Source organism: Takifugu rubripes, unplaced genomic scaffold (genome assembly GCF_901000725.2).
Source record: "Takifugu rubripes unplaced genomic scaffold, fTakRub1.2, whole genome shotgun sequence".
Lineage (NCBI taxonomy): Eukaryota > Metazoa > Chordata > Actinopteri > Tetraodontiformes > Tetraodontidae > Takifugu > Takifugu rubripes.
In genome coordinates this window covers 1,223,139-1,250,638 of record NW_021821632.1, presented here as the reverse complement: position 1 = coordinate 1,250,638, position 27,500 = coordinate 1,223,139, and the positions used below count along the sequence as shown (strand labels likewise).

Below are 27,500 nucleotides of genomic sequence, written 5' to 3'. Positions count from 1 at the left end.
TGTAGAGCTGGTCCACTGTTCCATGCCCAGGACGAAAACCACATTGCTCCTTCTGAATCCGAGGTTCAACTATCCGGCGGACCCTCCTCTCCAGTACCCCTGAATAGACCTTACCAGGGAGGCTGAGGAGTGTGATCCCCCTCCGGTCCCCCTTCTTAAAAAGAGGGACTACCACCCCGGTCTGCCAATCCAGCGGCACTGCCCCCAATGTCCACGTGATGTTGCAGAGTCGAGTCAACCACGACAGCCCTACAACATCCAGAGCCTTATGGAACTCTGGGCGGATCTTATCCACTCCCGGGCCTTGCCACTGAGGAGTTTTTTGACTACCTCGGCAACTTCAGCCCCGGAGATATGAGAGCCTGTCCCCAGGCCCTACTTGGAAGGCGTGTTGGTGGGATTGAGGAGGTAAGGAAAAACTCCCCTTTAACAGGAAGAAACCTTGAGCAGGACCAGGCTCATGTAAGGGGACCCTCCTGCTGATGGGGGGGCTGGGTAGAGAGAGAGGAGAGGAGAGAAGAGGAGAGGAGGGGAGGGGAGAGGAGAGGAGAGGAAAGGAAAGGAGAAGGAGGAGAGGAGAGGAGAGGAGAGGAGAGGAAACCATGACCCAGTGGGGGGGTGACAGAGGCCTGTCAGGTGATCATGTTTCTGGACCCCGGCAGCCTTGGCCTATAGCAGCACAGCTAAGATGTGACCTAATGATTAGACGACCCCCTAAGTATGATAATTTGTCTGTCTATGATAGTAACTGGAACTACTGAATTAGTAACAATAAGCTTTTTCAAAGAGGTAGGTTTTAAGTCTGATCTTAAAAGTAGCGATGGAGTCAGCCTCCCGTACCTGGACAGGGAGCTGGTTCCATAGCAGGGGGGCCTGGTAGCTAAATGCTCGGGCCCCCATTCTAACTCTAGAGACTCTGGGGACCACAAGTAGACCAGCATTCTGAGAGAATATCCTGCAGTAGTTCTCAGGAATGGCTGTAAATGCTGTTTTTCCTGTTTCCCTCACGTTTATCTTTGGTGAGCAGAGTTCCTAGTGTTCAACGCTCCTGGTGTTCAACGCTCCTGTGGAACCATGGTGTGTTTCACCAATATAAGGGTTCCTCCATGGAAAAGCCCAAATCCTCCCCAGGAATCCAGCAGCTAGTGCTCTGGTCTGTTATTCAGAGGAAATGTCTCCTTCTATTGTGCTTCATGTGTGAGTGTTTGTGTGCATTAGCCAGAAGTGTGTTGCCTTGCCTGGTTTCCTCAGTATATAGGAATTCTAGTACGGATGCAGCGTACTCCAGGTTTTTCTTCAGGTCCACCAAAGACGCCTCTCCTTTGTCCAGCTGTTTCACAAGGCAGCGTAACCTGTAACACACACACACACACACACACACACACACACACACACCATCTTATTTGTTCTAGAACATTTCCGGGGGGTTTCGCAGATGCATTAGTTGGACTGGACGTTCTGCTGCATGTGTTGGGGTGGAACGTAGAACCTGATGGCAGCACTCTCCAGGGCATCAGGTTCTTCAGGGACCGGTAGGTCATCAGCCAGGATTTCCTCGGTGCTCCGCGTGTCAACAAGCGTTTCAGTGCGTTTGCTGCTGCCAGTGCACGCAGCCATATTTGTGCACAGAACATTCTGAGACCTCGAGCCTACATGGATTCAAGCAAAGATCAAATGACAGCCGGAACACAGCGTTCTGGCCTTTATGAGCAGGAATGTTGTTGTGGGATTGGGAACAACTCACGCGTCAGTTGGGCCAGCGGGTGCCTGTTGCTTTCACCTGCTTTGTTGGCAACTGCAAAAATAATCAGAAGTATCTATTATGAGACCAACTGAGTCTAAATTGCAGAGGTTTGTTCTTGTTATGGAATAAGTTGGTCTCAGGAAGTCACTCTTGTGGAGTGTGGAACTATTTCACAGTGTCCAGACCAGCAGATGGACGGTGCTGAAGGTGGAAACCAGCCAGTCCAAAGAGGTGAGCAGGTTTGAGGAGGAAGTGAAGGAGGAAGTGAAGGAGGAAGTAAAGGAAGAAGTGAAGGAGGACGTGAAGGAGGACATAAAGGAGGACGTGAAGGAGGACGTGAAGGAGGACGTGAAGGAGGACGTGAAGGAGGAAGTAAAGGAGGAAGTAAAGAAGGAAGTGAAGGAGGACGTGAAGGAGGACGAAAAGGAGGAAGTAAAGGAGGAAGTAAAGGAGGAAGTAAAGGAGGACGTGAAGGAGGACGTGAAGGATGACGTGAAGGAGGACGTAAAGGAGGGCGTGAAGGAGGACGTGAAGGATGACGTGAAGGAGGACGTAAAGGAGGACATAAAGGAGGACGTGAAGGAGGACTTAAAGGAGGATGTGAAGGAGGACATAAAGGAGGACGTAAAGGAGGAAGTAAAGGAGGAAGTAAAGGAGGACTTGAAGGAGGATGTGAAGGATGACGTGAAGGAGGACGTAAAGGAGGACATAAAGGAGGACGTGAAGGAGGACGTGAAGGAGGACGTAAAGGAGGACGTAAAGGAGGACGTAAAGGAGGACGTAAAGGAGGACGTGAAGGAGGAAGTAAAGGAGGAAGTAAAGGAGGAAGTAAAGGAGGACGTAAAGGAGGAAGTGAAGGAGGACGTAAAGGAGGACATAAAGGAGGACGTAAAGGAGGAAGTGAAGGAGGACGTGAAGGAGGACGTAAAGGAGGACGTAAAGGGGGACGTGAAGGAGGACGTGAAGGAGGACGTAAAGGAGGACGTAAAGGAGGAAGTAAAGGCATCGTGAGATGCGATTGATTCTCTAAAACCTTCTCAGTCAATATCATTTCTGATCTGTAGCATTCAGGAAAGGTGATGGCAAGAGCACAACTGACAATGATCTATATATGAACGTGTGTGTGTGTGTGTGTGTGTGTGTGTGTGTGTGTGTGTGTGTGTGGATCCAAAGTGATCCTGGAAGAGGATAAGGAGATAATAACGGCTGATTTCCCTTTGTGAACAAGAGCCCATTTCATTAGTGCTAATGACTCCCTGAGCGTAGCACCATAACAACTAGCAGCACATGTCATGGCTCCTGTCACATGATGTCACAGCCATTTCCCTTAAGTCCTTCCTCTTCAGGTTTCCATAGCAACAACATCCAGTAAACACTGAGACAGCTGGGGTTACGCGTTTGAATGAGAGCAAGTTTTCCCAATTATCCTAGAAAGAACCTGTGAGGGTGACATGATGAGGATCCCAAACATGTGAGATGAATTCAGTAACTTCAGTAATTCAGACTTCTGGACCCCCCATCCAGGAGCTTTCACCCTCACGGGTGACCTGTTCAGGATAGAAGCAGCAGATTATTGTTGTCACTGACTGAACGCACACGAGTTGTCCTCTAGGCAACAATCAGCCGTCTGTTGCTGTTCATCTCGCCTCGAAGATGTCAGCAACCTTGAGGAGCCAACGGCGTCTGGGAACCCCGCAGAACAACATGGATCACAAAATCCTTCCCATTCTAGTTCTGCAGTTAAACATCCCACAGCACAAAGACACCGTCGGTCAAGGAAAGAAGCAACGTGCTCAGGAACCTGGTGCACCGGAGCAAAGTTCTGTCTCACCAATAGTGAAGCTGAAGCCATCGATGCTGAAGGTCGCGCTCCGACATTTTTTAAATCCTTGTTTTTTAGACGTTGGCTGTGTCATTGTGCAGGTCTCTGCTCTCTGCCTGAGGGCTGATGAGGGAGAAGTGGTGTCCCTGGAGAAGCCTGATGCAGACTGCCGTAACCTTGGCGATCCTGCAGGACCACCCATCTGAGCGGCTCTCCATCCTCCTTCCAACATCTGTCTTTCTTCTCTTATTGTGTGGACTGGTGCTCGCTCACCCCCCCCAAAAAGCTGCTCCTTCAAGAGCGACGGAGAAGATGGAAATAAAGAAAAGTTTGTTGCACCAAAACAGGGGGGGGGGGGCTGAGCCTGAGAACCTGGAGGAGGAACTTCTACTGCAGTCAAAAACAAACGTCTCAGACACAATGAAGAGATTCTCTGCACTCGTTAACTCGTTAAAGGTAAAGATGCACGGAAACACGATCCTAGAACCACAGATGATTGTTTTACATGCACTCAGCAAGAAGGTTGTGGTTTCACCAGCTGCCTGTAGAGGGCGCTGTGGCCGATATGTGAGTCGTCTGAATGAGGCTTGAAATGAGGGAAAGAACCTCCAGACTGAGGATTCTGAAGGAGGTTCTGTGTGGGGAAGGCCCACCGGGCTCCTGTGGCCCGGGGGGCTGCAGTGGCCCCACTACAGAGGCGGCGGCTGCTGCTGATCTCCTCTGATTGAGGGACTTCCTCTCTCTGTTGTGCTCACAAGTAAATTGAATTTAGGAGGTTTCAAGCACATGATGGGATCATGGGATTGTTGTTTTTCTGACTTTTCCTCAGCCGACTCTGCTTGTGTTGCTGAGTTCTTCTGCTGAAACCTCTTCTGACAACATGCATCCGGCTTGCTGGTTCCTGACGGTCCTCCTGGCTCTGGGCTGCACCCCTGGTCCCTGCAGAGCCGGGCCTCTACACGCCCAGTGCAAAGCTGAATGGTACCCATTCTTTTCTTACCTCCTTTGAACGGGTGCTTCTCTCTTTCCAGAGATCTTTGAAGGATCATTCCAGACCCGATGTTTTGGACTTTTGAGGCTTTACCTGCTATTTGCTTATTATTAAACTATTTTGGGACTATACTTTACTGTCCTGGACTTTACTGTACTGACTGGACTATACTGTACTGACTGGACTATACTGTACTGGACTGTACTATACTGTACTCCACTGTACTGTGCTGGACTGTACTGTACTCTACTATATTGGACTATACTGTACTGTACTGTACTGTACTCTACTATGTTATACTGGACTGTACTATACTGGACTATACCCTACTATACTGTACTGGACTACACTGTACTGTACTATACTGTACTCTACTATATTGGACTATACTCTACTGGACTGTACTGTACTGTACTATACTGTACTCTACTATATTGGACTATACTCTACTGGACTGTACTGTACTGTACTATACTGTACTCTACTATACTGGACTATACTCTACTGGACTGGACTGTACTGTACTCTATTGTGCTATACATGTGTATCTATGAAGCTGGACATTTGGTGCTGGATATTTTCCTGTATCATGTTGGGGAGCAGCCAGGTGACCCTCCTGAAGCCTTCTGATGGTGAACATCTTCTCCTGCAGGTATTTTGGAGTTCCTTGTAAAGCGGTTTATGAATTGCTGGTGGCACAGATTAGAAAGTGGACAACGAGAGCGAGCTGCTCCACGGGAGGACAGAAGTGCCTCTACAAGGTTCGCCTTTCACTCTTCATCAAGCTGCCATTCTTCAGGAATCCACAGCTTCATCGAAACCTCTTCACTTCTTCACACATGCAGCTAAACAGCCTATGGAAGGAAGCTAAAGCCTCAACCTAGTTAGCATCTCCTCACTAATTACTAGATATCTGATATTAGTACACACACACCAGGCCAGGCAACACAAACCTGCTAATACACGGACTCACACACTCACACACTCACACATACACACCACACACACACCAGACACACACACACACCAGGCCAGGCAACACAACCCTGCTAATACACAGACTCACACACACACACACACCACACACACTCACACACACACACACACACACACACACACACACACACACACACACACACACCAGGCCAGGCAACACAACCCTGCTAATACACAGACTCACACACACACACACACCACACACACACACACACACACACACACACACACACACACACACACACACACACACACTCCCACCTGTGTTTAAATGTGAAATTCTGTGAACCCTTTCTTGGTTTCGTTTCGCTTCGTTTTCTCCCGCTTATCTGGATCCGGGTCGCGGGGGCAGCAGCTTCAGGAGGGTGCCCAGACAGCCCTCTCCCCGGCCACTTCCATCAGCTCCTCTGGGGGACCCCCAGCCGCTCCCAAGCCAGGTGAGAGATGTGATCTCTCCACCTAGTCCTGGGCCGGCCACGAGGCCTCCTCCCGGTGGGACATGTCCGGAACACCTCTAAAGGGAGGCGTCCGGAAGGCATCCTAGCCAGATGCCTGAGCTGACCCCAGCTGACTCCTCTCGATGTGGAGGAGCAGCGGTTCTACTCCGAGCCCCTCCCGGATGTCCGAGCTTCTCACCCTATCTCTAAGGCTGAGCCCGGCCTCCCTGGGGAGGAAACTCATTTCAGCCGCTTGTATCCGCGATCTTGTTCTTTCGGTCATCACCCAGCGTTGACGGCCATAGGTGAGGACTGGGACGTAGATCGACCGGTAAATCGAGAGCTTTGCCTTCCGGCTCAGCTCCTTCATTACCACGACGGATCGGTTTAGCGCCCGCATCACTGCTGACGCCGCTCCGATCCGCCTGTCGATCTCCCGTTCCATCCTACCCTCACTCGTGAACAAGATCCCGAGATACTTGAACTCCTCCACCTGGGGCAGGACCTCCTCCCCAACCCGGAGAAGGCACTCTACCTTTTTCCGAGCGAGGACCATGGACTCTGACTTGGAGGTGCTAATCCGCATCCCTGCCGCTTCACACTCGGTCGCGAACCGTCCTAGCACGTGTTGGAGGTCCCTGTTCGATGGCGCCAGAAGAACTACGTCATCCGCAAAAAGCAGCAACGAGATCTTCCGCCCACCGAACTCGACACCCTCCACTCCCCGGCTGCACTTAGAAATTCTGTCCATAAAAGTTATGAACAGAACCGGTGACAAAGGGCAGCCCTGGCGGAGTCCAACCCTCACTGGGAACGAGTACGACTTACAACCGGCTATCCGGACCAAACTCCTGCTCCTTTGGTTCAGGGACTGGGCGGCCCTTATCAAGGGACCATCCACCCCATACTCCCGGAGCGCCCCCCACAGGATGCTCCTGGGGACCTGGTCATAGGCCTTTTCCAAGTCCACAAAGCACATGTGGACTGGTTGGGCAAACTCCCAACTCCCCTCAAGCACCCCAGCAAGGGTAAAGAGCTGATCCATGGTTCCACGACCGGGGCGAAACCCACATTGTTCCTCCTCGATCAGAGGTTCAGCTGTCAGTCTAATCCTCTTTTCCAGCACCCTGGCATAGACCCTCTGGTCCCCCCTCTTAAAAATAGGGACCACCACCCCGGTCTGCCAGTCCAAGGGCACTGCCCCCGATGTCCAGGCAATGTTGCAGAGGCGTGTCAACCAGGACAGCCCTACAACATCCAGGGCTTTAAGATAACCCGGGCGGATCTCATCCGCTCTTGGAGCTCCGCCGCCGGGCAGCTGTTTCACTACCTCGGCAACTTCCGCTCCAGAAATTGGATGGTCCACCTCCCGGTCATCCGACTCTGTTCCACCTTGAGGATACGTGTTGGTAGGATTGAGGAGCTCCTGGAAGTATTCCTTACACCGCCAGATAATTGCAGCTCCCCATGCACACCTAACACGGTGTGGGCAAGTTGCCGCCTGCCACCCCTAAGGCGCCGGACAGTTTGCCACAATCTTCTCGGAGCAGACCGAAAGTCTTCCTCCATAGCCTCACTGAACTCCTCCCACGCCGGAGTTTTTGCCACCGCGATTGTCTCGGCCGCAACCCGCTTAGCCAACCAGTACCGGTTAGCTGCTTCTGGAGACCCACAGACCAGCCATGACCTGTAGGCCTCTTTCTTCAACCTGATGGCTCCCCTCACCTCTGGTGTCCACCATCGGGTACGGGGATTACCGCCACGACCAGCACCAGCGGCTTTGCAGCCACAGCGACAGCCGCCTCGACAATGGCAGAGCGGAACATGGCCCATTCAGACTCAATGTCCCCTACCGCCCTCGGAACACGATCAAAGCTCTGTCGGAGGTGGGAGTTGAAGACCAGCCTCACGGGTTCCTCCAACAAGCGTTTCCAACAGACCCTCTCTAAGCATTTGGGCCTCTGGTTCTGATCGGGCAGACCGTTCCTCCCAATCGCCCCTTTCCAGGTCACGCTGTCGTTGCCCACGTGAGCGTTGAAGTCTCCCAGCAGCACGATGATGATGGGACACTGTCCAGCGTCCGTCCTCGGTCCTCCAAAAAGGGCGGGTACTCTGAACTATCGTTTGGTGCATACGCACAGAACCCGTTCCACGACCCGAAGGCGTAGGGAAGCAACCCTTTTGCTCGACCACGAGAACCCCAACGTCGAGCTAGAGAGTCTGGGGGCAAGCCAAAAGCCCACCCCCGCTCTCTTACTCTGAGCAATTCCAGCATAGAAGAGTGTCCAACCTCTCAAGGACTTCGGTTCCTGAGCCGACTCTATGTGTGGAGGCGAGGCCGACCATATCTAGTCGATAGTGCTCAACCTCCCCCACAAGCTCCAGCTCTTTCCCCACCAGAGAGGTGATGTTCCATGTTTCAATAGCAAATTTCCATAACCGAGGATCGGACCACCAAGTGACGCCTTGGTCCGCCGCCCAATCCACACTGCACCGGACCCTTCATACTCCCCCTGCGGGTGGTGGGTCCACTGGAGACGGGAGTGTCCACATAGCTGGTTCGGCTGGGCCTGGCTGGGCCCCATGGATGTAGGCCCGGCCACCAGGCGCTTGCCATCGAGCCCCAGCCCCAGGCCTGGCTCCAGGGTGGGGCCCCGGTAACCCTCCGGGCCAGGTATGCTGCTTCCCTCTTTGCTGTGCCATGTTGGGTCTTATGAACCATTCTTTATGTGACCCTTCACCTAGGACCAATCTGCCTTGGGAGGCCCTACCAGGGAAGAACTGCCCCGGACAGCAAAGCTCCCAGGCTCATTAGGGTACGCAAACTCCTCCACCACGATAAGGTGATGGTTCACACCTTTCTTGGTGTGAGGAGAAACTGTCGAGACGACGGAGAAGGAACGTCCATAGACAACAGCAACGGTTCTGTTGGAAGCTTGTCTGGTGAACAGAACCTTGGTTGTGCTGCTGAGATGTCACTGAGCCAGCACTCTTGGAGGATCTTTGGATCTTGAACATGGGACAGAGAACCAGAGACGTGCTGATGGGACTTTCCTGTCTTCTCTCTGCAGCTCCAGTCGGCCTCAGTCCACTTCATCACAGCCAAACACGTGAGCCCGTTTAGGAGATATGTGGAAAACATCAACTTCCGCTTGGTCCCCTACCACTTCTTCACCTGCTGTCATGTTTCGGTAGGTTTTTTCTTTTACCCCATCATGAGAACAACCGAAGCTAAATGTTCCTCAGAGTTTAAACTGGGTCCAGCTTCCACCACACCTAATCCCCCTCCCCCATTCTGTACTGGTCCAGTCACCACTCAGGCCAGCTTAATGACCACAAATGATTTTATTTATCACACACACGCATGCAAACACACACACACGCACGCGCGCGCGCCCACACACTCTCTAGGGTCTGGTTTATCTCCCGTCTCCACCCGTTAATCAGAAAGTGATTTAAATCAGTGTTTTAAATCAGAAAAGTATCGAAACAAGGCCGATTTACCACAATCCATTCCTAAACTCCCACTTTGTGTGTGTGTGTGTGTGTGTGTGTGTGTGTGGGTGTGTGTGCTGTAGGCCATGTCCATCTCTGAGACCTGGTATGCTGTGAAAGACCATGGAACCAACTACTGTAACCTTTATAACCTGCTGGAAGGTGAGCTCAATGCAGGATCTAAACATGACGATGATGTGATGATGACGATAGGAACCGACATGATCGGCACCCAAGCGACTTCTGTGCAGTCGTCTGCGTGCAGTCGTCTACGTGCAGTCGCCTGTGTAGTCGTCTTCTGTGTAGTCGTCTTCGTGCAGTCGTCTGCGTGCAGTCGTCTGCGTGCAGTCGTCTTCGTGCAGTCATTTGTGCAGTCGTCTGCGTGCAGTCGTTTGTGTGCAGTCGTCTTCATGCAGTCGTCTGCGTGCAGTCATTTGTGCAGTCGTCTGCGTGCAGTCATTTGTGCAGTCGTCTGCGTGCAGTCGTCTGGGTGCAGTCGTCTGGGTGCAGTCGTCTGCGTGCAGTCGTCTTCGTGCAGTCGTCTTCGTGCAGTCGTCTGTGCAGTCGTCTGGGTGCAGTCGTCTGCGTGCAGTCGTCTTCGTGCAGTCGTCTGTGCAGTCGTCTGCGTGCAGTCGTCTTCGTGCAGTCGTCTGTGCAGTCGTCTGGGTGCAGTCGTCTTCGTGCAGTCGTCTGTGCAGTCGTCTGGGTGCAGTCGTCTGGGTGCAGTCGTCTTCGTGCAGTCGTCTTCGTGCAGTCGTCTGTGCAGTCGTCTGGGTGCAGTCGTCTGCGTGCAGTCGTCTTCGTGCAGTCGTCTGCGTGCAGTCGTCTGTGCAGTCGTCTTCGTGCAGTCGTCTGTGCAGTCGTCTTCGTGCAGTCGTCTTCGTGCAGTCGTCTGCGTGCAGTCGTCTGCGTGCAGTCGTCTGCGTGCAGTCGTCTTCGTGCAGTCATCTGTGCAGTCGTCTTCGTGCAGTCGTCTTCGTGCAGTCGTCTGTGCAGTCGTCTTCGAGCAGTCGTCTTCGTGCAGTCGTCTGCGTGCAGTCGTCTTCGTGCAGTCATCTGTGCAGTCGTCTTCGTGCAGTCGTCTTCGTGCAGTCGTCTGCGTGCAGTCGTCTTCGTGCAGTCGTCTTCGTGCAGTCGTCTGTGCAGTCGTCTTCGTGCAGTCGTCTGTGCAGTCGTCTTCGTGCAGTCGTCTGCGTGCAGTCGTCTTCGTGCAGTCATCTGTGCAGTCGTCTTCGTGCAGTCGTCTTCGTGCAGTCGTCTGCGTGCAGTCGTCTTCGTGCAGTCGTCTTCGTGCAGTCGTCTGCGTGCAGTCGTCTTCGAGCAGTCGTCTTCGTGCAGTCGTCTGCGTGCAGTCGTCTTCGAGCAGTCGTCTGTGTGCAGTCGTCTGTGCAGTCGTCTGCGTGCAGTCGTCTTCGAGCAGTCGTCTGCGTGCAGTCGTCTGCGCAGTCGTCTGCGTGCAGTCGTCTGCGTGCAGTCGTCTTCGTGCAGTCGTCTGCGTGCAGTCGTCTGCGTGCAGTCGTCTGCGTCCAGTCGTCTGCGTGCAGTCGTCTTCGTGCAGTCGTCTTCGTGCAGTCGTCTGTGCAGTCGTAGACACCTGCCTCAGGTGTTCCTCGGGCCCCCCTGCCTGAGGAACACCATCACTGCTGTTACATGTTGATGGAAGGAGAACACTTCCTGTTTGTGTTGACATGCGCACTTCCTGTGTTTTGCCTTCACAGGAAGTGGCCTGACTGAAGCTAGCGGCTATAAAGAAGTCACCAGTGACTTCCTGTGTACGCAGCGTTCCTCGGCCAACTGCACAGTTTACTGAAAGTCCAGAGCGAGAAGAACCGCCGGCTCATCGGGCTCCTGGATTCAGAAAACGGCTCAAATGACATTTTTCAGTTGTTTCAGATCATTGATTCTGGATTTCTCCATCTTTAAAACTGAGTTATTGTTTTTTTCCATTTTGTTCCTTTAAGACACTTTGAATATTTTCCCATTAAAATGAAGTCACCAAGAAAGAAGCTGTACAAACAAGAGTGTGTTTGATGCTTTATTGCGTTGATTCTAAAGCGGTGAAACTGCTGAAACACCTGAAACGAACCCCAAACTCTCAGTGAATGATTGAGACGAGCAGATCCAGAAACGAAGCTCAGTCGGATGTTTCAGGTCTTTGGATCCACTGCAGGGATCCTCACTGAAGACATGTCCATGTTTGTGGGCCGTTCTAGAACCACACCAGCACATCCAGGAGAGACGAGTGCAGGACAAGAAGGAGAAGCTCCACCATCAAGTCCTCAGGTGCCCCTCGTCTGATCCTCGAGGGAGGTTGAAGGAAGCATCTGAACGCCTACGAGAGCTGAAAACCTGGAGATTTTCTTGGCTTATTTCCCAGGAAAGACACAGGTGCTTCTGAAACCTCTTGATTTGATGTTAGACTGTCTCAACACACCTGTGGGACGCCTCCTCTCAAGTCCTGAAGGTGCTTCTTAAATCCACCTGATGAAGAAATGTGGGCGCTCACTGGTGTCACGCCTGTGATTTGTTGTGTTTGGGTCGGTAGTTCCCTTTCCCGGTTGTGACTAGTTCTACCTTCATTTAACTAGTCAATCATTTTCACCTGCAGCTCGTTACCTTCACGCCAATTTAAGCCGCCTCCCCCTTCAGCACCAGAGTCTTCGTCACGCTTGTGTTCAAGCTCTCGATCCTGATCCCGTCTATGATCCGAGTTAGCTTCCAGGATTTGGACCCCTGCTCTTCTGTCTCCCTGCTGCACTTGGATCCACAAACGTTTGAGAGTACAGGGAAAGCAAGGCCATCATTTATGGGCCACGTCTGGGGTGGTGGTCCACATCAGCAACTCAACTCTGGTGAAAGGTTGTTGAGCGAATGTCAGAAATGAAGCTGGTCTCATCGGAATGATTCTGGGCGTTTCAGCAGCTCTGCCAACCAGCTTGGACCACTATACTGGTGTATACTGGCCACCAGTATAGCCTCAGCCCTGGTCTGCCCTCCTCGCTCACCTCCTGCTTCTTCTTCTAGAATTTGATTGAGTGGTTTGTTCTAAAATGATGATTGAGACCTCCTCCACCAGTGGATCAAACCTCTGGCTTCAGCAGATCATCTCAGGCCACCAAACCGGTGGAACATCTCCAGTCTGTGTGTGACTGTTCAGTTCATCTTTATTTAGCAGCATCTGTTACACTCTAAAGAGGCTCTAGACCCTCGGCAGAATCCCAGGGCCTGACCCCCAACAAGCTATCGTGGCAGGAACAACTCCCCTTTAACAGGAAGAAACCTGGAGCAGGACCAGGCTCAGGTAGGGGGACCCTCCTGCTGATGGGGGGGGGGGGCTGGGTAGAGAGGAGAGGAGAGGGGAGGGGAGGAGAGGAGGGGAGAGGAGGGGAGAGGAGAGGGAGAGGAGAGGAGAGGAGAGGAAAGGGGAGGGGAAGGGAGAGGAGAGGAAAGGGGAGGGGAGGAGAGGAGAGGAGAGGAAAGGGGAGGGGAAGGGAGAGGAGAGGAAAGGGGAGGGGAGAGGGGAGGAGAGGAGAGGGGAGAGGAGAGGAGAGGAAAGGGGAGGGAAGGGAGAGGAGAGGAAAGGGGAGGGGAGGAGAGGGGAGGGGAGGGGAGGAGGGGAGAGGGAAGGGGAGGAGAGGAGAGGAGAGGGAGAGGAGAGGAGAGGGGACGAGAGGGGAGACAGAGATCATAGAGACACATTCATTTTAAGAAGCTGTTAGTGTAACAGATGAGGGGGTCAGCAGGGTCAAAGGTCATAGGTCACAGCTATGAAGTGGGTGACACCTGTAGATGGACACAGAGGCGGACAAGCTGCCAGGGCTGTGGGGAAGAATCCACATGTGGTGGCTTTATTTCAAAGCGATTATGAGGAGTATAAAAAGGCATTTTGTTCAGTGAGCGAGCGAGCGAGCCGACGCTGAGGTTAACGAGGTCAACAGTCGCACAGCAGCCAACACCTGTGCAGGAGGAAACCCCCCTCCCTCAATCTGCTGTTGGAAGACGACCCCCCCAGGAATGATACATATGACATTATTACACGGTAAAAGCTTTAGAGACGCACGGCTGAGGCCTTGGATGCTATTAGCTGTAGAAATATCATAAAGTCAGTAAAGGCTCCTTCATCGAGGGTGAAAAGAGCCGTGTTGCTGGTGCAGAAACACACCAGCGTCACCCCTGGTGACAGCTGAGGCCTGGCAGGTTCGTGTCACATGACCTGTGACGTCAGGTCACAGGTCATGTGACACGTGACGTCAGGTCATGTCCAAGGCACCGGATACAGAGACATTCTATTCACCAGAGGTGCATCAAACCAGCAGAAATATACGTCCGTCTGTCTGCCTGTATGTATGTATGCATGTCTGTCTGTCTGTCTGTCTGTATGTATGCATGTCTGTCTGTCTGTCTGTATGTATGTATGTATGCATGTCTGTCTGTCTGTCTGTCTGTCTGTATGTATGCATGTCTGTCTGTCTGTCTGTCTGTATGTATGTATGTATGTATGTATGCATGTCTGTCTGTCTGTCTGTCTGTCTGTCTGTCTGTATGTATGTATGCATGTCTGTCTGTATGTATGTATGTATGCATGTCTGTCTGTCTGTCTGTCTGTCTGTCTGTCTGTCTGTCTGTATGCATGTCCGTCTGTCTGTCTGTATGTATGCATGTCCGTCTGTATGTATGCATGTCTGTCTGTATGCCTGTCTGCCTGTCTGTCTGTATGCATGTCTGTCTGTCTGTATGCATGTCTGTCTGTCTGTCTGTATGCATGCATGCCTGTCTGTCTGTATGCCTGTCTGCCTGTCTGTATGCATGCATGTCCGTCCGTCCGTGCGTCCGTCCGTCCACAGGGCTGCGGAGGTTCTGCTGTCTTCTGCTCATTTGTTCTTGGCAGCCAGAGGCTTGCGGCTGATCTTCTTACTCTTATCGTTGCTCTTCTTCGGTGGTTCTGGGTTGGCCTGCATGTGTCTGCCGTAGAGGCTGCAGCACAGAAGGAGACAGAAGGTTGAACAGAAGGTTCTGGGCTGCACCGATATCATCAAGTTCTGATGAAGAGCTCATCCACATCCGTGTGTGTGTGTGTGTGTGTGTGTGTGTGTGTGACAGTACATCTTCTATACCCTGGAGCCCACACACACTTGGTTTCTGCTTCAGTATCTATTCCTACTTACTATTTATAGGTCTCTGAGCGAACATACTCAAACACATGAGAGACACCCAGCTGGAACTGGTCGGCGATGGGGGTGACCCAGGGATTGTTCTCTGCCTTAAACACCTGCTTTGGTCCAGTCAAATCCAGATTACCTGCAGACAAATAGACAGGAAGTGATGACACAAGTCACCTCCATCCCAAAGGGAAGTGACAGACCGCCACCGAGTGGGTACAGGAGCAGCACAGTATCAGACAGGCAGACACGCTGGTGCTACAAGGGAGGGGGGGCGCCTTTGTGTGCCTGCATGGGGACCTTACCAAGTTCAGGGGGCAGGACAGTCAGTCTGTTGCCCTGGATGTGGAGCTCTTTAAGGTGAGCCAGCTCACCGATCTCCTTTGGCAATGAAATCAGATCATTGTCCCGCAGACTCAACTGACCAAGCAGAGTAAAAGAGGAACAGGAAGTGGACGTTGTCAATGTGCAGTTAAAGAGGAACAATAATGGTACAGAAGTGTGTCCAGCAAAAGGACACGTGAGTCAGGACCAGCGAGCCGGTCCTGGGGACACTGGCCCAGTCAGAATAACTTACTATTTGCAGCTTTGTCAGCTTCCCAATGTCTGTGGGCAACGTCTCGAAGTCGTTATCGCTCAGGTACAGAGCACGAAGGGTTGCTGTAACACAATCAGGAAGGACAACGGCTTCACAGAAGAGTCCACATCCAACCATCCACTCACAGAAAAGGTGACAGAATTGTTGTGGCTGTTCTTCGGAGCCGTTCTGATGGAGTTGGACTAGCTTGAAAAGTGAAAGGCGCACCACTGCCCTCTACTGGCCAGAGCACTGATGTGACGAGCAGTAAGCAAATAAAACCCTTACTGAGGTAGAAAAAGTTTCCGGGGAGGGAGTTCTGGTTCAGGTTGTTGTAGGTGAGGTCCAACACTTCTAGAGCCGGCAAGGATCCAAATCCTCTGGGCAAACTGCTCAGACAGTTCATACTGGCAAGAAACACAGAGGTGAAGCATTGTAGAATGATCTCTCTCACACCCCCCCCTCGATGTCCTAGACATGGAGGACACTATAGTGGACGAGAACGTCCCAGTCATGGAGGACGGTTTAGTGGACGAGAATGTCCCAGTCATGGAGGACAGTTTAGTGGCCAGAACCTCCCAGTCATGGAGGACAGTTTAGTGGACGAGAACGTCCCAGTCATGGAGGACAGTTACGTGGGCGAGAACGTCGATCTTTCTATTAAAAGGAAAACTATAGAAAGCAAAGCAAACTGCGCTGAGTTTGAAAGTGTCAAACTTGTCTTTGTGAGTGTGTCGGCTCCCACTGCCGCTCAAGGTTCCTCCAAATCCCCCAGATGGACGCTCCCTCTCACTTTTTCTTTGGCCTGGAGCGTAAAAACGGCCAGAGGACGATGGTGCCCTCCCCGTGGGCCAACACTGGATAGTCGTGTAGGGTACAGTAGGGTTAGTGTGTAGGGTACAGTAGGGTTAGTCGTGTAGGGTACAGTAGGGTTAGTCGTGTAGGGTACAGTGGGGTTGGTCGTGTAGGGTACAGTAGGGTACAGTGCGGTTAGTCGTGTAGGGTACAGTAGGGTTAGTCGTGTAGGGTACAGTGGGGTTAGTCGTGTAGGGTACAGTAGGGTTAATCGTGTAGGGTACAGTGGGGTTAGTCGTGTAGGGTACAGTAGGGTTAATCGTGTAGGGTACAGTGGGGTTGGTCGTGTAGGGTACAGTAGGGTACAGTGGGGTTAGTCGTGTAGGGTACAGTAGGGTTAGTCGTGTAGGGTACAGTGGGGTTAGTCGTGTAGGGTACAGTGGGGTTAGTCGTGTAGGGTACAGTAGGGTACAGTGCGGTTAGTCGTGTAGGGTACAGTAGGGTTAGTCGTGTAGGGTACAGTGGGGTTAGTCGTGTAGGGTACAGTAGGGTTAATCGTGTAGGGTACAGTGGGGTTAGTCGTGTAGGGTACAGTAGGGTTAATCGTGTAGGGTACAGTGGGGTTGGTCGTGTAGGGTACAGTAGGGTACAGTGGGGTTAGTCGTGTAGGGTACAGTGGGGTTAGTCGTGTAGGGTAAAGTAGGGTTAATCGTGTAGGGTTCAGTGGGGTTAGTCGTGTAGGGTACAGTAGGGTTAGTCGTGTAGGGTACAGTGGGGTTAGTCGTGTAGGGTACAGTGGGGTTAGTCGTGTAGGGTACAGTGGGGTTAGTCGTGTAGGGTACAGTGGGGTTGGTCGTGTAGGGTACAGTGGGGTTAATCGTGTAGGGTACAGTGGGGTTAGTCGTGTGGGGTACAGTGGGGTTAGTCGTGTAGGGTACAGTGGGGTTAGTCGTGTAGGGTACAGTAGGGTTAATCGTGTAGGGTACAGTGGGGTTAGTCGTGTAGGGTACAGTAGGGTACAGTGGGGTTAGTCGTGTAAGGTACAGTAGGGTTAGTCGTGTAGGGTACAGTGGGGTTAGTCGTGTAGGGTACAGTAGGGTTAGTCGTGTAGGGTACAGTAGGGTTAGTTGTGGCGTTCCACAAGGTTCTGGACTCGGACCAATCCTTTTCACATTGTACCTGATTCCTTTCGGAAACATTATTAGGCTGCACAGAATGAATCTTCATGGCTCTGCTGATGACACTCAGCTATGTTTATCCATGAAACCAGAGGAGACAGAGCAGTTCGAGAATCTCAATAGGGACTGGGGTTGGGATAGGGGTTGGGTTGTCCTATTAAAGGGGGGTTTTTCAGGCTTGTTGGGGGTGAGGCCTGGGATTGTGGAAACGCCTAGAGACTATTTTGATTTTAACAGATGCTGATAAATAAAGCTGAAGTGAACTGAGCGCGTTACTGTGCAGCACCTACTGCTCAGTATTCGGTATGTTTGGTGTTGGTTAGATGGCCTTTGGAGCAGCTCAGGTCTGCTCTCGTGCTCTTGGTTGTCGATGTTTGTTACTTCCAGGCTGGACTACTGTAACTCCTTATTATCAGGGTGTCCAAACAACTCTTTAAGAAGCCTCCAGTTGATCCAAAATGCTGCAGCCAGAGTTCTGACAGGTATTGACAAAAGAGATCACATTACTCCTGTACTGGTGTCGCTTCATTGGCTGCCCGTTAAATTTAGAATAACTTTTAAAACCCTTCTTCTGACCTACAAGGTCCTCAGAGGCCTAGCTCCATCCTACCTGGAGGAGCTAGTGATACCCTATCAGCCCAATAGACCGCTCCGCTCTCAGAATGCTGGTCTACTTGTGGTTCCCAGAGTTTCTAGGAGTAGAATGGGGGGCCGAGCATTTAGCTACCAGGCCCCCCTGCTTTGGAACCAGCTCCCTGTCCAGGTACGGGAGGCTGACTCCATCGCTACTTTTAAGATCAGACTCAAAACCTACCTCTTTGAAAAAGCTTACTGTTACTAATTCAGTAGTTCCAGCTACTATCATAGACAGACAAATTATCATACCTAGGGGGTCGTCTAATCGTTAGGTCACATCTTAGTTATGCTGTTATAGGCCAAGGCTGCCGGGGTCCGGAAACATGATCACCTGACAGGCCTCTGTCACTCCACTGGGTCATGGTTTCCTCTCCTTTCCTCTCCTCATCAAGCAGACTAGTTATGCTGATTCTTGTGTAGTTTTTCTGCTTCCCCCCCCCCCCCTCTATTTATTTGCAGGTATCACTGCCATCGGAGCTGCATAATGACCGCCGGCCCCGTTGAAGTGATTGTGCATATTTTTTGTTTGTGTTTCTGTGCTCTGTGCCTCTCCTCTCCCTCTCCTCTCCTCTCCTTCTCCTTTTCCTCTCCCTCTCCTCTTCTTTCCTCTCCTCTTTCCCCTCCTTCTCCTTCTCCTCTCCTCTCCTCTACCTCCCCTTCACTCTACCTCTCCTCTCCTCTACCCCTCTCCTCTCCTACCTATCCTATCCTCTACCTGTCCTCCCTCCTCTCCTCTCTCTTTACCCAGCCGGCCATCAGCAGGAGGGTCCCCCTACATGAGCCTGGTCCTGCTCAAGGTTTCTTCCTGTTAAAGGGGAGTTTTTCCTTGCCACTGTTGCTTGTCTGGGGTCAGGCTCTGGGATTCTGGAAAGCGCCTTGAAACAATTTTGATTGTATAAGACGCTATATAAATAAAGATTGATTGATTGATTGATGTTGTGGTGTTGATCACAAATCTCGGCAGCACCTCCAGTGTGAAGTCATCTTTGACTGCTGAAGGTACCTGATCACACCATCATACCTCATAAACTGGTGGCTGTGACAACCTCAAAGGCCCAACAAGGTGATGCTTTGAGTATCTACCAGCCATTGTAAATATTAGGGAATCTAATGTAAATGACGGGTATGTCATGGTCACTCATTTTAGAATTTTAATCTACCTCTTTATCCCTGGGGTGAAATGTGTAGAGACGTGTTAGTGTCTGTCGAGTTCTCCATGGCAACAAAGGCTGTAGAAGAATCTGCAGCAGGGACATGTTGACCTAGAGAAGGAGCTGCTACCAAAGGTTAAGAACAGAATACAAACCCAAGGTTGAGATGCTTCAGCTTCTGAAGGCTGCTGAGCTGAGTGGGAAGTTCCTCAATCTGATTATTGAACACGTTGAGAACTTCTAAGTTCTTCAGTTCTGAGATGTTAGGAGGCACCACTGAACAAGAGAGAGCAGAAAAAAGAACATATTGAAGCTTCTGGTGCAAAGGTCGCGTGCACCACTACAGACAGGCCCAGGTGGAGGATTTCAGACCTCATCACAGTGAAGAAACAGCACTAGGTTGGGTTCCTCAAGATTTCATGAGACAGCAAGACCAAAGCCATTTCTACAGATTTAGCTTCTTTTCCCAATGCATGTAAAATAAAAATACATTTCAAGTGCCTTCTCTTCATTCTAAAGGCCAGGCTGCATCATCTCCATCCCATCCCATCATAAAGCACCACACTTAGGTGCTCTAGCTGTAGCTCTGCTTCATGGCATCATTAAGCTAAACTCAATACCACAGAATAAAAACAGAAACAGAATCTGGGTGTTAGGGTTGGGGTGGGTGTTGGGGTTAGGTTTGGGGTGGGTGTTGGGGTTAGGGTTGGGGTGGGTGTTAGGTTTGGGGTTGGGGTTACGGTTGGGGTGGGTGTTAGGGTTAGGGTGGGTGTTAGGTTTGGGGTTGGGGTTAGGTTTGGGGTGGGTGTTAGGTTTGGGGTTGGGGTTAGGGTTGGGGTGGGTGTTAGGTTTGGGGTTGGGGTTAGGGTTGGGGTGGGTGTTAGGTTTGGGGTTAGGTTTGGGGTGGGTGTTGAGGTTTGGGGTGGGTGTTGGGGTTGGGGTGGGTGTTGAGGTTTGGGGTGGGTGTTGGGGTTGGGGTGGGTGTTGAGGTTTGGGGTGGGTGTTGGGGTTGGGGTGGGTGTTGGGGTTGGGGTTGGGGTGGGTGTTAGGTTTGGGGTTGGGGTTAGGGTTGGGGTGGGTGTTAGGTTTGGGGTTGGGGTTAGGTTTGGGGTGAGTGTTGAGGTTTGGGGTGGGTGTTGGGGTTGGGGTGGGTGTTGGGGTTGGGGTGGGTGTTAGGATTGGGGTGGGTGTTAGCTTTGGGGTGGGTGTTGGGGTTATATTTGGAGCTCTTCTGGACCTTTAAGACATATTTGCCAGAACCACTGCTCTCTGCTGAAGGACAAGGACTGTCGGTGGTGGAGCAGAGGACGGGAGGACGCTTACCTGTGAGCTTGTTGTGGCTGAGCACCAGCTGAGTGATGTTTGACAGTGTGACTGAAACACAAGAGCATCAGATCAGAACTACAAAACCTTCTCTAGAAGAGTGCATCACTAGGGAGGGCTTCTGAATGGCAAAAGTCAGTTTCAACTAAAACGTGTTGGGAGAATTGAGTATCCAAAATATCCAGCTTTCAGTGTTTTCATGTCCTACAAATGACTGAGCATGAGTAAAGTCATCAAATAAAGCAAAACCCAATATAACTTTAACCAAAGCAGCTGTGTTCCATGTTCTTGTTCCATTAAATAATGAGACAGACCCAGAGTTATGCTTCTCCTCCTCCTCCTCCTCCTCATTATCTCAGTGCACAAGACCCCCATTACTGCCATTTACCCTAACCCTAACCCCCATTACTGCCATTTACCCTAACTCTAACCCCCATTACTGCCATTTACCCTAACTCTAACCCCCATTACTGCCATTTACCCTAACCCTGACCCCCATTACTGCCATTTACCCTAACTCTAACCCCCATTACTGCCATTTACCCTAACTCTAACCCCCATTACTGCCATTTACCCTAACCCTAACCCCCATTACTGCCATTTACCCTAACTCTAACCCCCATTACTGCCATTTACCCTAACTCTAACCCCCATTACTGCCATTTACCCTAACTCTAACCCCCATTACTGCCATTTACCCTAACCCTAACCCCCATTACTGCCATTTACCCTAACCCTGACCCCCATTACTGCCATTTACCCTAACTCTAACCCCCATTACTGCCATTTACCCTAACTCTAACCCCCATTACTGCCATTTACCCTAACCCTAACCCCCATTACTGCCATTTACCCTAACCCTGACCCCCATTACTGCCATTTACCCTAACTCTAACCCCCATTACTGCCATTTACCCTAACCCCCATTACTGCCATTTACCCTAACTCTAACCCCCATTACTGCCATTTACCCTAACCCCCATTACTGCCATTTACCCTAACTCTAACCCCCATTACTGCCATTTACCCTAACCCCCATTACTGCCATTTACCCTGACCCCCATTACTGCCATTTACCCCAACTCCATTACTGCCATTTACCCCAACTCCATTACTGCCATTTACCCCAACTCCGTTACTGCCATTTACCCCAACTCCGTTACTGCCATTTACCCTAACTCTAACCCCCATTACTGCCATTTACCCCAACTCCATTACTGCCATTTACCCCAACTCTAACCCCCATTACTTCCATTTACCCCAACTCCATTACTGCCATTTATCCTTCTTTATCAGTCACTTTAGTAGCACAATAACTCTTGTTGTGCTAAACGTTGACTCGATACAATCACAATTTATTCTTTAGGAATGATGTGAAATCATTTATTTTTCCTAATGAAAGACTATATGAATAATGACTCCTTTATTGGTGAAATGATTCAGTTTATTCCATATTTAAGTGACCGAAGATCTGTGTGTGTGTGTGTGTGTGTGTGTGTGTGTGTGTGTGTGTGTGTGTGTTTGTGCAGCCAAGTCAAGAGGAAAGTGTTATTACATATTCCTGGGATGTCCAGCATGTTGGAAATGCCCCTGTCGCAGATTTCCACCTCCAGGAGATTCTTGTCTCGACTCTCTTCAACAATCTTCTTCAAAGATTTGGACATTTTAGCTGGAAACGGGACAAAGTGGACCGGATCAGCTGGTTCGGAAAGCAGGACCTGGAGCGCAGTAGGACAGCGAAAGGGAGTGGTTGTGAATGGCATTTTAAGGAATGAAACCGTGAGGTAAGTGACAGAAAGAATAAAGTCTACCTTTCAAGGGGGACACAATGAAAACCACGGTTGTGCTCGCAGCTGACGCCCTGGCGGATGTTGGAGCGAGAGCCCCGCTTCCTTACAAGGACACTTCCTGTTTCCACCGGAACACCCGGAGATCGTCTACAGCGAAGATGCGCACACCATCGGGCGAAAACGGACACTTTTACGGTGGTTCGAAGGCTTGAGCCAATGCGCTCCTCCGGATATTTGCTGTGCGCGCTACTATATATAATCTTTCTTTCTTGCTTGACAATTCCTTCCACGTGGTGGCAGTAGTGAGCATAACGTGATTTATAACGCGAGACTACGACCGAAAGCAGCAGAAGAAGAGACGAGAGGCGAAAGAAGAAGAAGAATGCGGGTGTTGGAGCTCTATAGCGGGATTGGGGGGATGCATTATGCTCTGATAGGTAAAGTTGTCATAACTACGCCTTATTACATGTGTTTACATGCTCCCCTTGCGTGCATCACCCACAACAGCGAGTTGTCTGCAGATGTCCTATGGACACGTGCACGACCGTGCACGTCTCCCTCTGTCTCTCTCTCCCTGATGTTAGGGAAGCGTTGCTGAAATCATGCACATTACATGCGTGCATGATTTTACAGTGTAGGAACAGTCGTACTCAGTTTCATCCTCTGTGTGTGACACACGAGTGGTCAAGATAGTCTGAGTCTATACACACGCACACGCACGCACACACCATTATTAGCTTAAAGAGAAACGAGGCACCACTCACGTGCTGTTGGCTGCAGTCTCTCTTCATTTAGAGGAAGATGTCAATGAAAAGTGTGATTTAGTTGTGTGATCTTTCTGTGTGCAGAGTCAAACCTGTCTTACCAGGTCGTTGCTGCCGTGGACATAAACACCACCGCTAACCAAGTCTACACACACAACTTCCCCAACACCGCTCTGTTGAACAAGACCATCGAGGTGTGAGGCTGCTGCCAACCAACCCTAACCCAGTCTAACCCTAACCCAGTCTAACCCTAACCCTGTCTAACCCTAACCCAGTCTAACCCTAAACTAACTCTGTCTAACCCTAACCCTGTCTAACCCTAACCCAGTCTAACCCTAAGTCTGTCTAACCCTAACCCTGTCTAACCCTAACCCAGTCTAACCCTAACCCAGTCTAACCCTAACCCTGTCTAACCCTAACCCTGTCTAACCCTAACCCCGTCTAACCCTAACCTAACCCTGTCTAACCCTAACCTAACCCTGTCTAACCCTAACCCTGTCTAACCCTAACCCCGTCTAACCCTAACCTAACCCTGTCTAACCCTAACCTAACCCTGTCTAACCCTAACCCAGTCTAACCCTAACCCTGTCTAACCCTAACCCCGTCTAACCCTAACCTAACCCTGTCTAACCCTAACCTAACCCTGTCTAACCCTAACCCTGTCTAACCCTAACCCTGTCTAACCCTAACCCAGTCTAACCCTAAACTAACTCTGTCTAACCCTAACCCTGTCTAACCCTAACCCAGTCTAACCCTAACTCTGTCTAACCCTAACCCTGTCTAACCCTAACCCCGTCTAACCCTAACCCTGTCTAACCCTAACCTAACCCTGTCTAACCCTAACCCCGTCTAACCCTAACCCTGACTAACCCTAACCCTGACTAACCCTAACTTAGCGTCAACACACCGTAGCCTGATGAACAGCTAAATCAGAGCATTGATAAGAACCTTTTGAATGCAGCGATCACTGAGCATGAGAGGCTTCATTACTAGGTTACTGCACGTGCAGGAGGGAAAAGGCTGAGCTAACCTCACCACTGTCCTGTCTTTAGGGTATCACACTTGAAGAGTTCAATAAATTGTCTTTTGATATGATCCTGATGAGCCCCCCTTGTCAGCCGTTCACCAGGTAAATCTTATATTTTGGTCCTTAATAGGTGGTAAAAATAACATCCTGGTTTTCTATGATAGTTTTTTCTATGATAGTTGCTGACTAAAAGTTTTGACTTCATTTTCTTACTTTTTAGTTGAATTGTCTGTTTGTGGATTCTCTCGGGCAGGATAGGACTTCAGCGTGACCTTGATGATCCTCGAACAAAGAGCTTTCTGCACATCGTTGATCTGCTGCCAAGGTTTTGAATTTTTACCTCCTTTTATGTCCTGATATCAAAAGATGTTCAAGCCAAGAAATGACCCGTCTCCAAGTGACCAGTCTCTCTTAAAATAGTCGACATTTATTCGAATTTCTGGAATCATCTTCACAGCAGAGTTGTTGTGGTGAAACCCTGAGACAGGAGCGACTGTAGTGGCAGCATCCTGGAGCACATCAGATCTTAAATAAAGGGTGAGGGTTAGTTAGGGTTAGGGTTAGACAGGGTTAGGGTTAGGGTTAGACAGGGTTAGGGTTAGTCAGGGTTAGGGTTAGACAGGGTTAGGGTTAGACAGGGTTAGACAGGGTTAGGGTTAGACAGGGTTAGGTTAGGGTTAGACAGGTTAGGGTTAGGGTTAGGGTTAGGGTTAGACAGGGTTAGGGTTAGACAGGGTTAGGGTTAGGGTTAGACAGGGTTAGGGTTAGACAGGGTTAGGGTTAGGGTTAGACAGGGTTAGGGTTGGTTAGGGTTAGAAAGGGTTATGGCTAGACAGGGTTAGGGTTGGTTAGGGTTAGACAGGGTTAGGGTTAGACAGGGTTAGACAGGGTTAGGGTTAGACAGGGTTAGGGTTAGACAGGGTTAGGGTTGGTTAGGGTTAGGGTTGGTTAGGGTTAGACAGGGTTATGGTTAGACAGGGTTAGGGTTGGTTAGGGTGAGAAAGGGTTAGGGTTAGACAGGGTTAGGGTTAGGGTTAGACAGGGTTAGGGTTAGACAGGGTTAGGTTAGACAGGGTTAGGGTTGGTTAGGGTTAGAAAGGGTTATGGTTAGACAGGGTTAGGGTTGGTTAGGGTTAGACAGGGTTAGGGTTAGACAGGGTTAGACAGGGTTAGGGTTAGACAGGGTTAGGGTGGTTAGGGTTAGGGTTGGTTAGGGTTAGACAGGGTTATGGTTAGACAGGGTTAGGGTTGGTTAGGGTGAGAAAGGGTTAGGGTTAGACAGGGTTAGGGTTAGTTAGAGTTAGACAGGGTTAGGGTTAGACAGGGTTAGGGTTAGACAGGGTTCTGGTCCTGCTTCTGGTCCTGTGTCTGTCCTGTGTCTGTCCTGTGTCTGGTCCTGTGTCTGGTCCTGTATCTGGTCCTGGGTCTGGTCCTGGGTCTGGTCCTGTGTCTGTCCTGTGTCTGGTCCTGTGTCTGGTCCTGTGTCTGGTCCTGTAACTGGTTCTGTATCTGGTCCTGTGTCTGGTCCTGTGTCTGGTCCTGTAACTGGTCCTGTATCTGGTCCTGTAACTGGTCCTGTATCTGGTCCTGTGTCTGGTCCTGTATCTGGTCCTGTAACTGGTCCTGTAACTGGTCCTGTGTCTGCTCCTGTGTCTGCTCCTGTGTCTGGTCCTGTACCTGGTCCTGTACCTGGTCCTGTACCTGGTCCTGTGTCTGCTCCTGTATCTGGTCCTGTAACTGGTCCTGTGTCTGGTCCTGTGTCTGGTCCTGTAACTGGTCCTGTATCTGGTCCTGTGTCTGGTCCTGTACCTGGTCCTGTACCTGGTCCTGTGTCTGGTCCTGTGTCTGGTCCTGTAACTGGTCCTTTGTCTGGTCCTGTAACTGGTCCTTTGTCTGGTCCTGTAACTGGTCCTGTATCTGGTCCTGTATCTGGTCCTGTAACTGGTCCTGTGTCTGGTCCTGTGTCTGGTCCTGTACCTGGTCCTGTATCTGGTCCTGTAACTGCTCCTGTGTCTGGTCCTGTGTCTGGTCCTGTACCTGGTCCTGCACCTGGTCCTGTATCTGGTCCTGTAACTGGTCCTGTATCTGGTCCATTAACTGGTCCTGTGTCTGGTCCTGTATCTGGTCCTGTACCTGGTCCTGTACCTGGTCCTGTATCTGGTCCTGTAACTGGTCCTGTGTCTGGTCCTGTGTCCAGGCTGTCCAAAGCGCCCCTCTACATCCTGCTGGAGAACGTGAAAGGCTTTGAGAAGTCTGCTGCCAGGTAAGGCCCGTCTTCTCCATCCTCACTCCTCTTCACCTTTGTCATGGGGACCCTTTTGAAACTAATTCCAGTTAAAGTTTTTAACCGTCAGTTTCTTCCACTAAAGGCCGATATAAACTGTGCCAGACAGATGCTGGTTTAGAGAGTTCTAGCTCCTTCTGGGACGTGTCCAACTATTGTATGACTGGTTCTCTCTGCTCTGCTCAAGTATGAAGTGTTCTGGTCAGAACTTCCTGTCCCCCAGCTGACCCCCCCCCCCCCCCCCCGCTGTGCCACGGCGTTCCAGGATGAACTCTCTTTTTCCCTTTCTTTGAAGATAACAGCGGTTCATAATAACATTAGACTTGAAATGTAATTAGTTGAACTTTACAGGTTTGCATTGATTTCAGATGTTTCATAAACGATCCAACCCAAAAGGGTTTCCGGAACATTGATGGAGACTTTCTCCTCACCTGAGCAGGCTCCTTCAGCCTGAACCTGCTGAACCAGCCTGAACCAGCCTGAACCAGTCTGAACCTGCTGAACCAGTCTGAACCTGCTGAACCAGTCTGAACCTGCTGAACCAGCCTAAACCCGCTGAACCAGTCTGAACCTGCTGAACCAGCCTAAACCAGCCTGAACCTGCTGAACCAGCCTGGAACCTGTTGAACCTGCTGAACCAGCCTGAACCAGCTGAACCAGTCTGAACCTGCTGAACCAGTCTGAACCTGCTGAACCAGCCTAAACCCGCTGAACCTGCTGAACCAGTCTGAACCAACCTAAACCAGCCTGAACCTGCTGAACCAGCCTGGAACCTGTTGAACCTGCTGAACCAGCCTGAACCAGCCTGAACCTGCTGAACCAGCCTGGAACCTGTTGAACCTGCTGAACCAGCCTGAAACTGCCGAACCAGCCTGAACCTGCTGAACCAGCCTGAACCTGCTGAACCAGCCTGGAACCTGTTGAACCTGCTGAACCAGCCTGAAACTGCCGAACCAGCCTGAACCTGCTGAACCAGCCTGAACCTGCTGAACCAGCCTGGAACCTGTTGAACCTGCTGAACCAGCCTGAACCAGCCTGAACCTGCTGAACCAGCCTGGAACCTGTTGAACCTGCTGAACCAGCCTGAAACTGCTGAACCAGTCTGAACTTGCTGAACCAGCCTGAACCAGCCTGAACCTGCTGAACCAGCCTGGAACCTGTTGAACCTGCTGAACCAGCCTGAACTTGCTGAACCAGCCTGAACCTGCTGAACCAGCCTGAACTTGCTGAACCAGCCTGAACTTGCTGAACCAGTCTGAACCTGCTGAACCAGTCTGAACTTGCTGAACCAGCCTGAACCTGCTGAACCAGTCTGAACTTGCTGAACCAGC

The 27,500-nt window shown here is 50.9% G+C and overlaps 3 protein-coding genes and 2 long non-coding RNA genes across 12 annotated transcripts in view; 1 reads left to right on the top strand and 4 right to left on the bottom strand.

Moving 5' to 3' along the window:
- The window catches only part of LOC115248301 (calcium/calmodulin-dependent 3',5'-cyclic nucleotide phosphodiesterase 1A-like), a 23,707-nt gene extending 19,867 nt beyond the window's left edge, over positions 1–3,840 (bottom strand). For 2 of the 4 annotated variants that reach the window (XR_003887222.1, XM_029831929.1), the window contains exons 1-5: positions 3,576–3,840; positions 3,341–3,478; positions 1,745–1,795; positions 1,490–1,649; positions 1,239–1,352 (exon numbers count right to left, since the gene is read on the bottom strand). Coding sequence is in view for 3 of the 4 variants with exons in the window: in XM_029831929.1 (XP_029687789.1) it covers positions 1,239–1,352; positions 1,490–1,649; positions 1,745–1,795; positions 3,341–3,478; positions 3,576–3,798 (686 nt within the window). In the remaining variant the exon portion in view is untranslated. Of the gene's footprint in view, positions 1–1,238; positions 1,353–1,489; positions 1,650–1,744; positions 1,796–3,340 lie in introns of all 4 variants that reach the window. The other 2 variants (XM_029831930.1, XM_029831931.1) reach the window with 2 other exon arrangements.
- A 7,669-nt stretch (positions 3,841–11,509) lies between these two features.
- Positions 11,510–12,800, bottom strand: LOC115248303 (uncharacterized). The gene is made up of 2 exons (XR_003887224.1): positions 11,920–12,800; positions 11,510–11,834 (listed from the first exon to the last, which is right to left on the bottom strand). It is a non-coding gene; the product is annotated as an uncharacterized lncRNA (long non-coding RNA).
- Positions 12,801–13,304: 504 nt separating this feature from the next.
- Positions 13,305–13,936, bottom strand: LOC115248332 (uncharacterized). Its single transcript, XR_003887237.1, has 2 exons — positions 13,735–13,936; positions 13,305–13,698 (listed from the first exon to the last, which is right to left on the bottom strand). It is a non-coding gene; the product is annotated as an uncharacterized lncRNA (long non-coding RNA).
- A 268-nt stretch (positions 13,937–14,204) lies between these two features.
- On the bottom strand, positions 14,205–22,290 carry LOC101070405 (ras suppressor protein 1). Its single transcript, XM_003979221.3, has 9 exons — positions 22,116–22,290; positions 21,860–22,022; positions 20,305–20,355; positions 19,137–19,257; positions 15,510–15,628; positions 15,222–15,304; positions 14,950–15,064; positions 14,651–14,783; positions 14,205–14,459 (listed from the first exon to the last, which is right to left on the bottom strand). The coding sequence occupies exons 2-9, from the start codon at positions 21,966–21,968 to the stop codon at positions 14,357–14,359; spliced, it is 834 nt and encodes a 277-aa protein (XP_003979270.1). The 5' UTR covers positions 21,969–22,022; positions 22,116–22,290; the 3' UTR covers positions 14,205–14,356.
- A 98-nt stretch (positions 22,291–22,388) lies between these two features.
- Positions 22,389–27,500, top strand: part of LOC101068212 (tRNA (cytosine(38)-C(5))-methyltransferase-like) — a 13,559-nt gene continuing 8,447 nt past the window's right edge. For all 5 annotated transcript variants that reach the window (XM_029831889.1, XM_029831892.1, XM_029831890.1 and 2 more), the window contains exons 1-5: positions 22,389–22,531; positions 22,943–23,052; positions 23,911–23,987; positions 24,139–24,210; positions 26,083–26,148. In XM_029831889.1, the coding sequence (XP_029687749.1) occupies positions 22,477–22,531; positions 22,943–23,052; positions 23,911–23,987; positions 24,139–24,210; positions 26,083–26,148 (380 nt within the window). In that variant the 5' untranslated portion in view covers positions 22,389–22,476. The remainder of the gene's footprint in view (positions 22,532–22,942; positions 23,053–23,910; positions 23,988–24,138; positions 24,211–26,082; positions 26,149–27,500) is intronic.

Coding starts and splice junctions, on each gene's coding strand:
- LOC101070405 (XM_003979221.3), bottom strand. CDS start 21,968: ATGTCCAAATCTTTGAAGAAGATTGTTGAAGAGAGTCGAGACAAGAAT. Junction 20,356..21,859: donor GCTGGACATCCCAGGAATAT/GTAATAACACTT, acceptor CTTGTGTTTCAG/TCACACTGTCAAACATCACT. Junction 14,460..14,650: donor CGCTCAGAGACCTATAAATA/GTAAGTAGGAAT, acceptor TCTGTGCTGCAG/CCTCTACGGCAGACACATGC.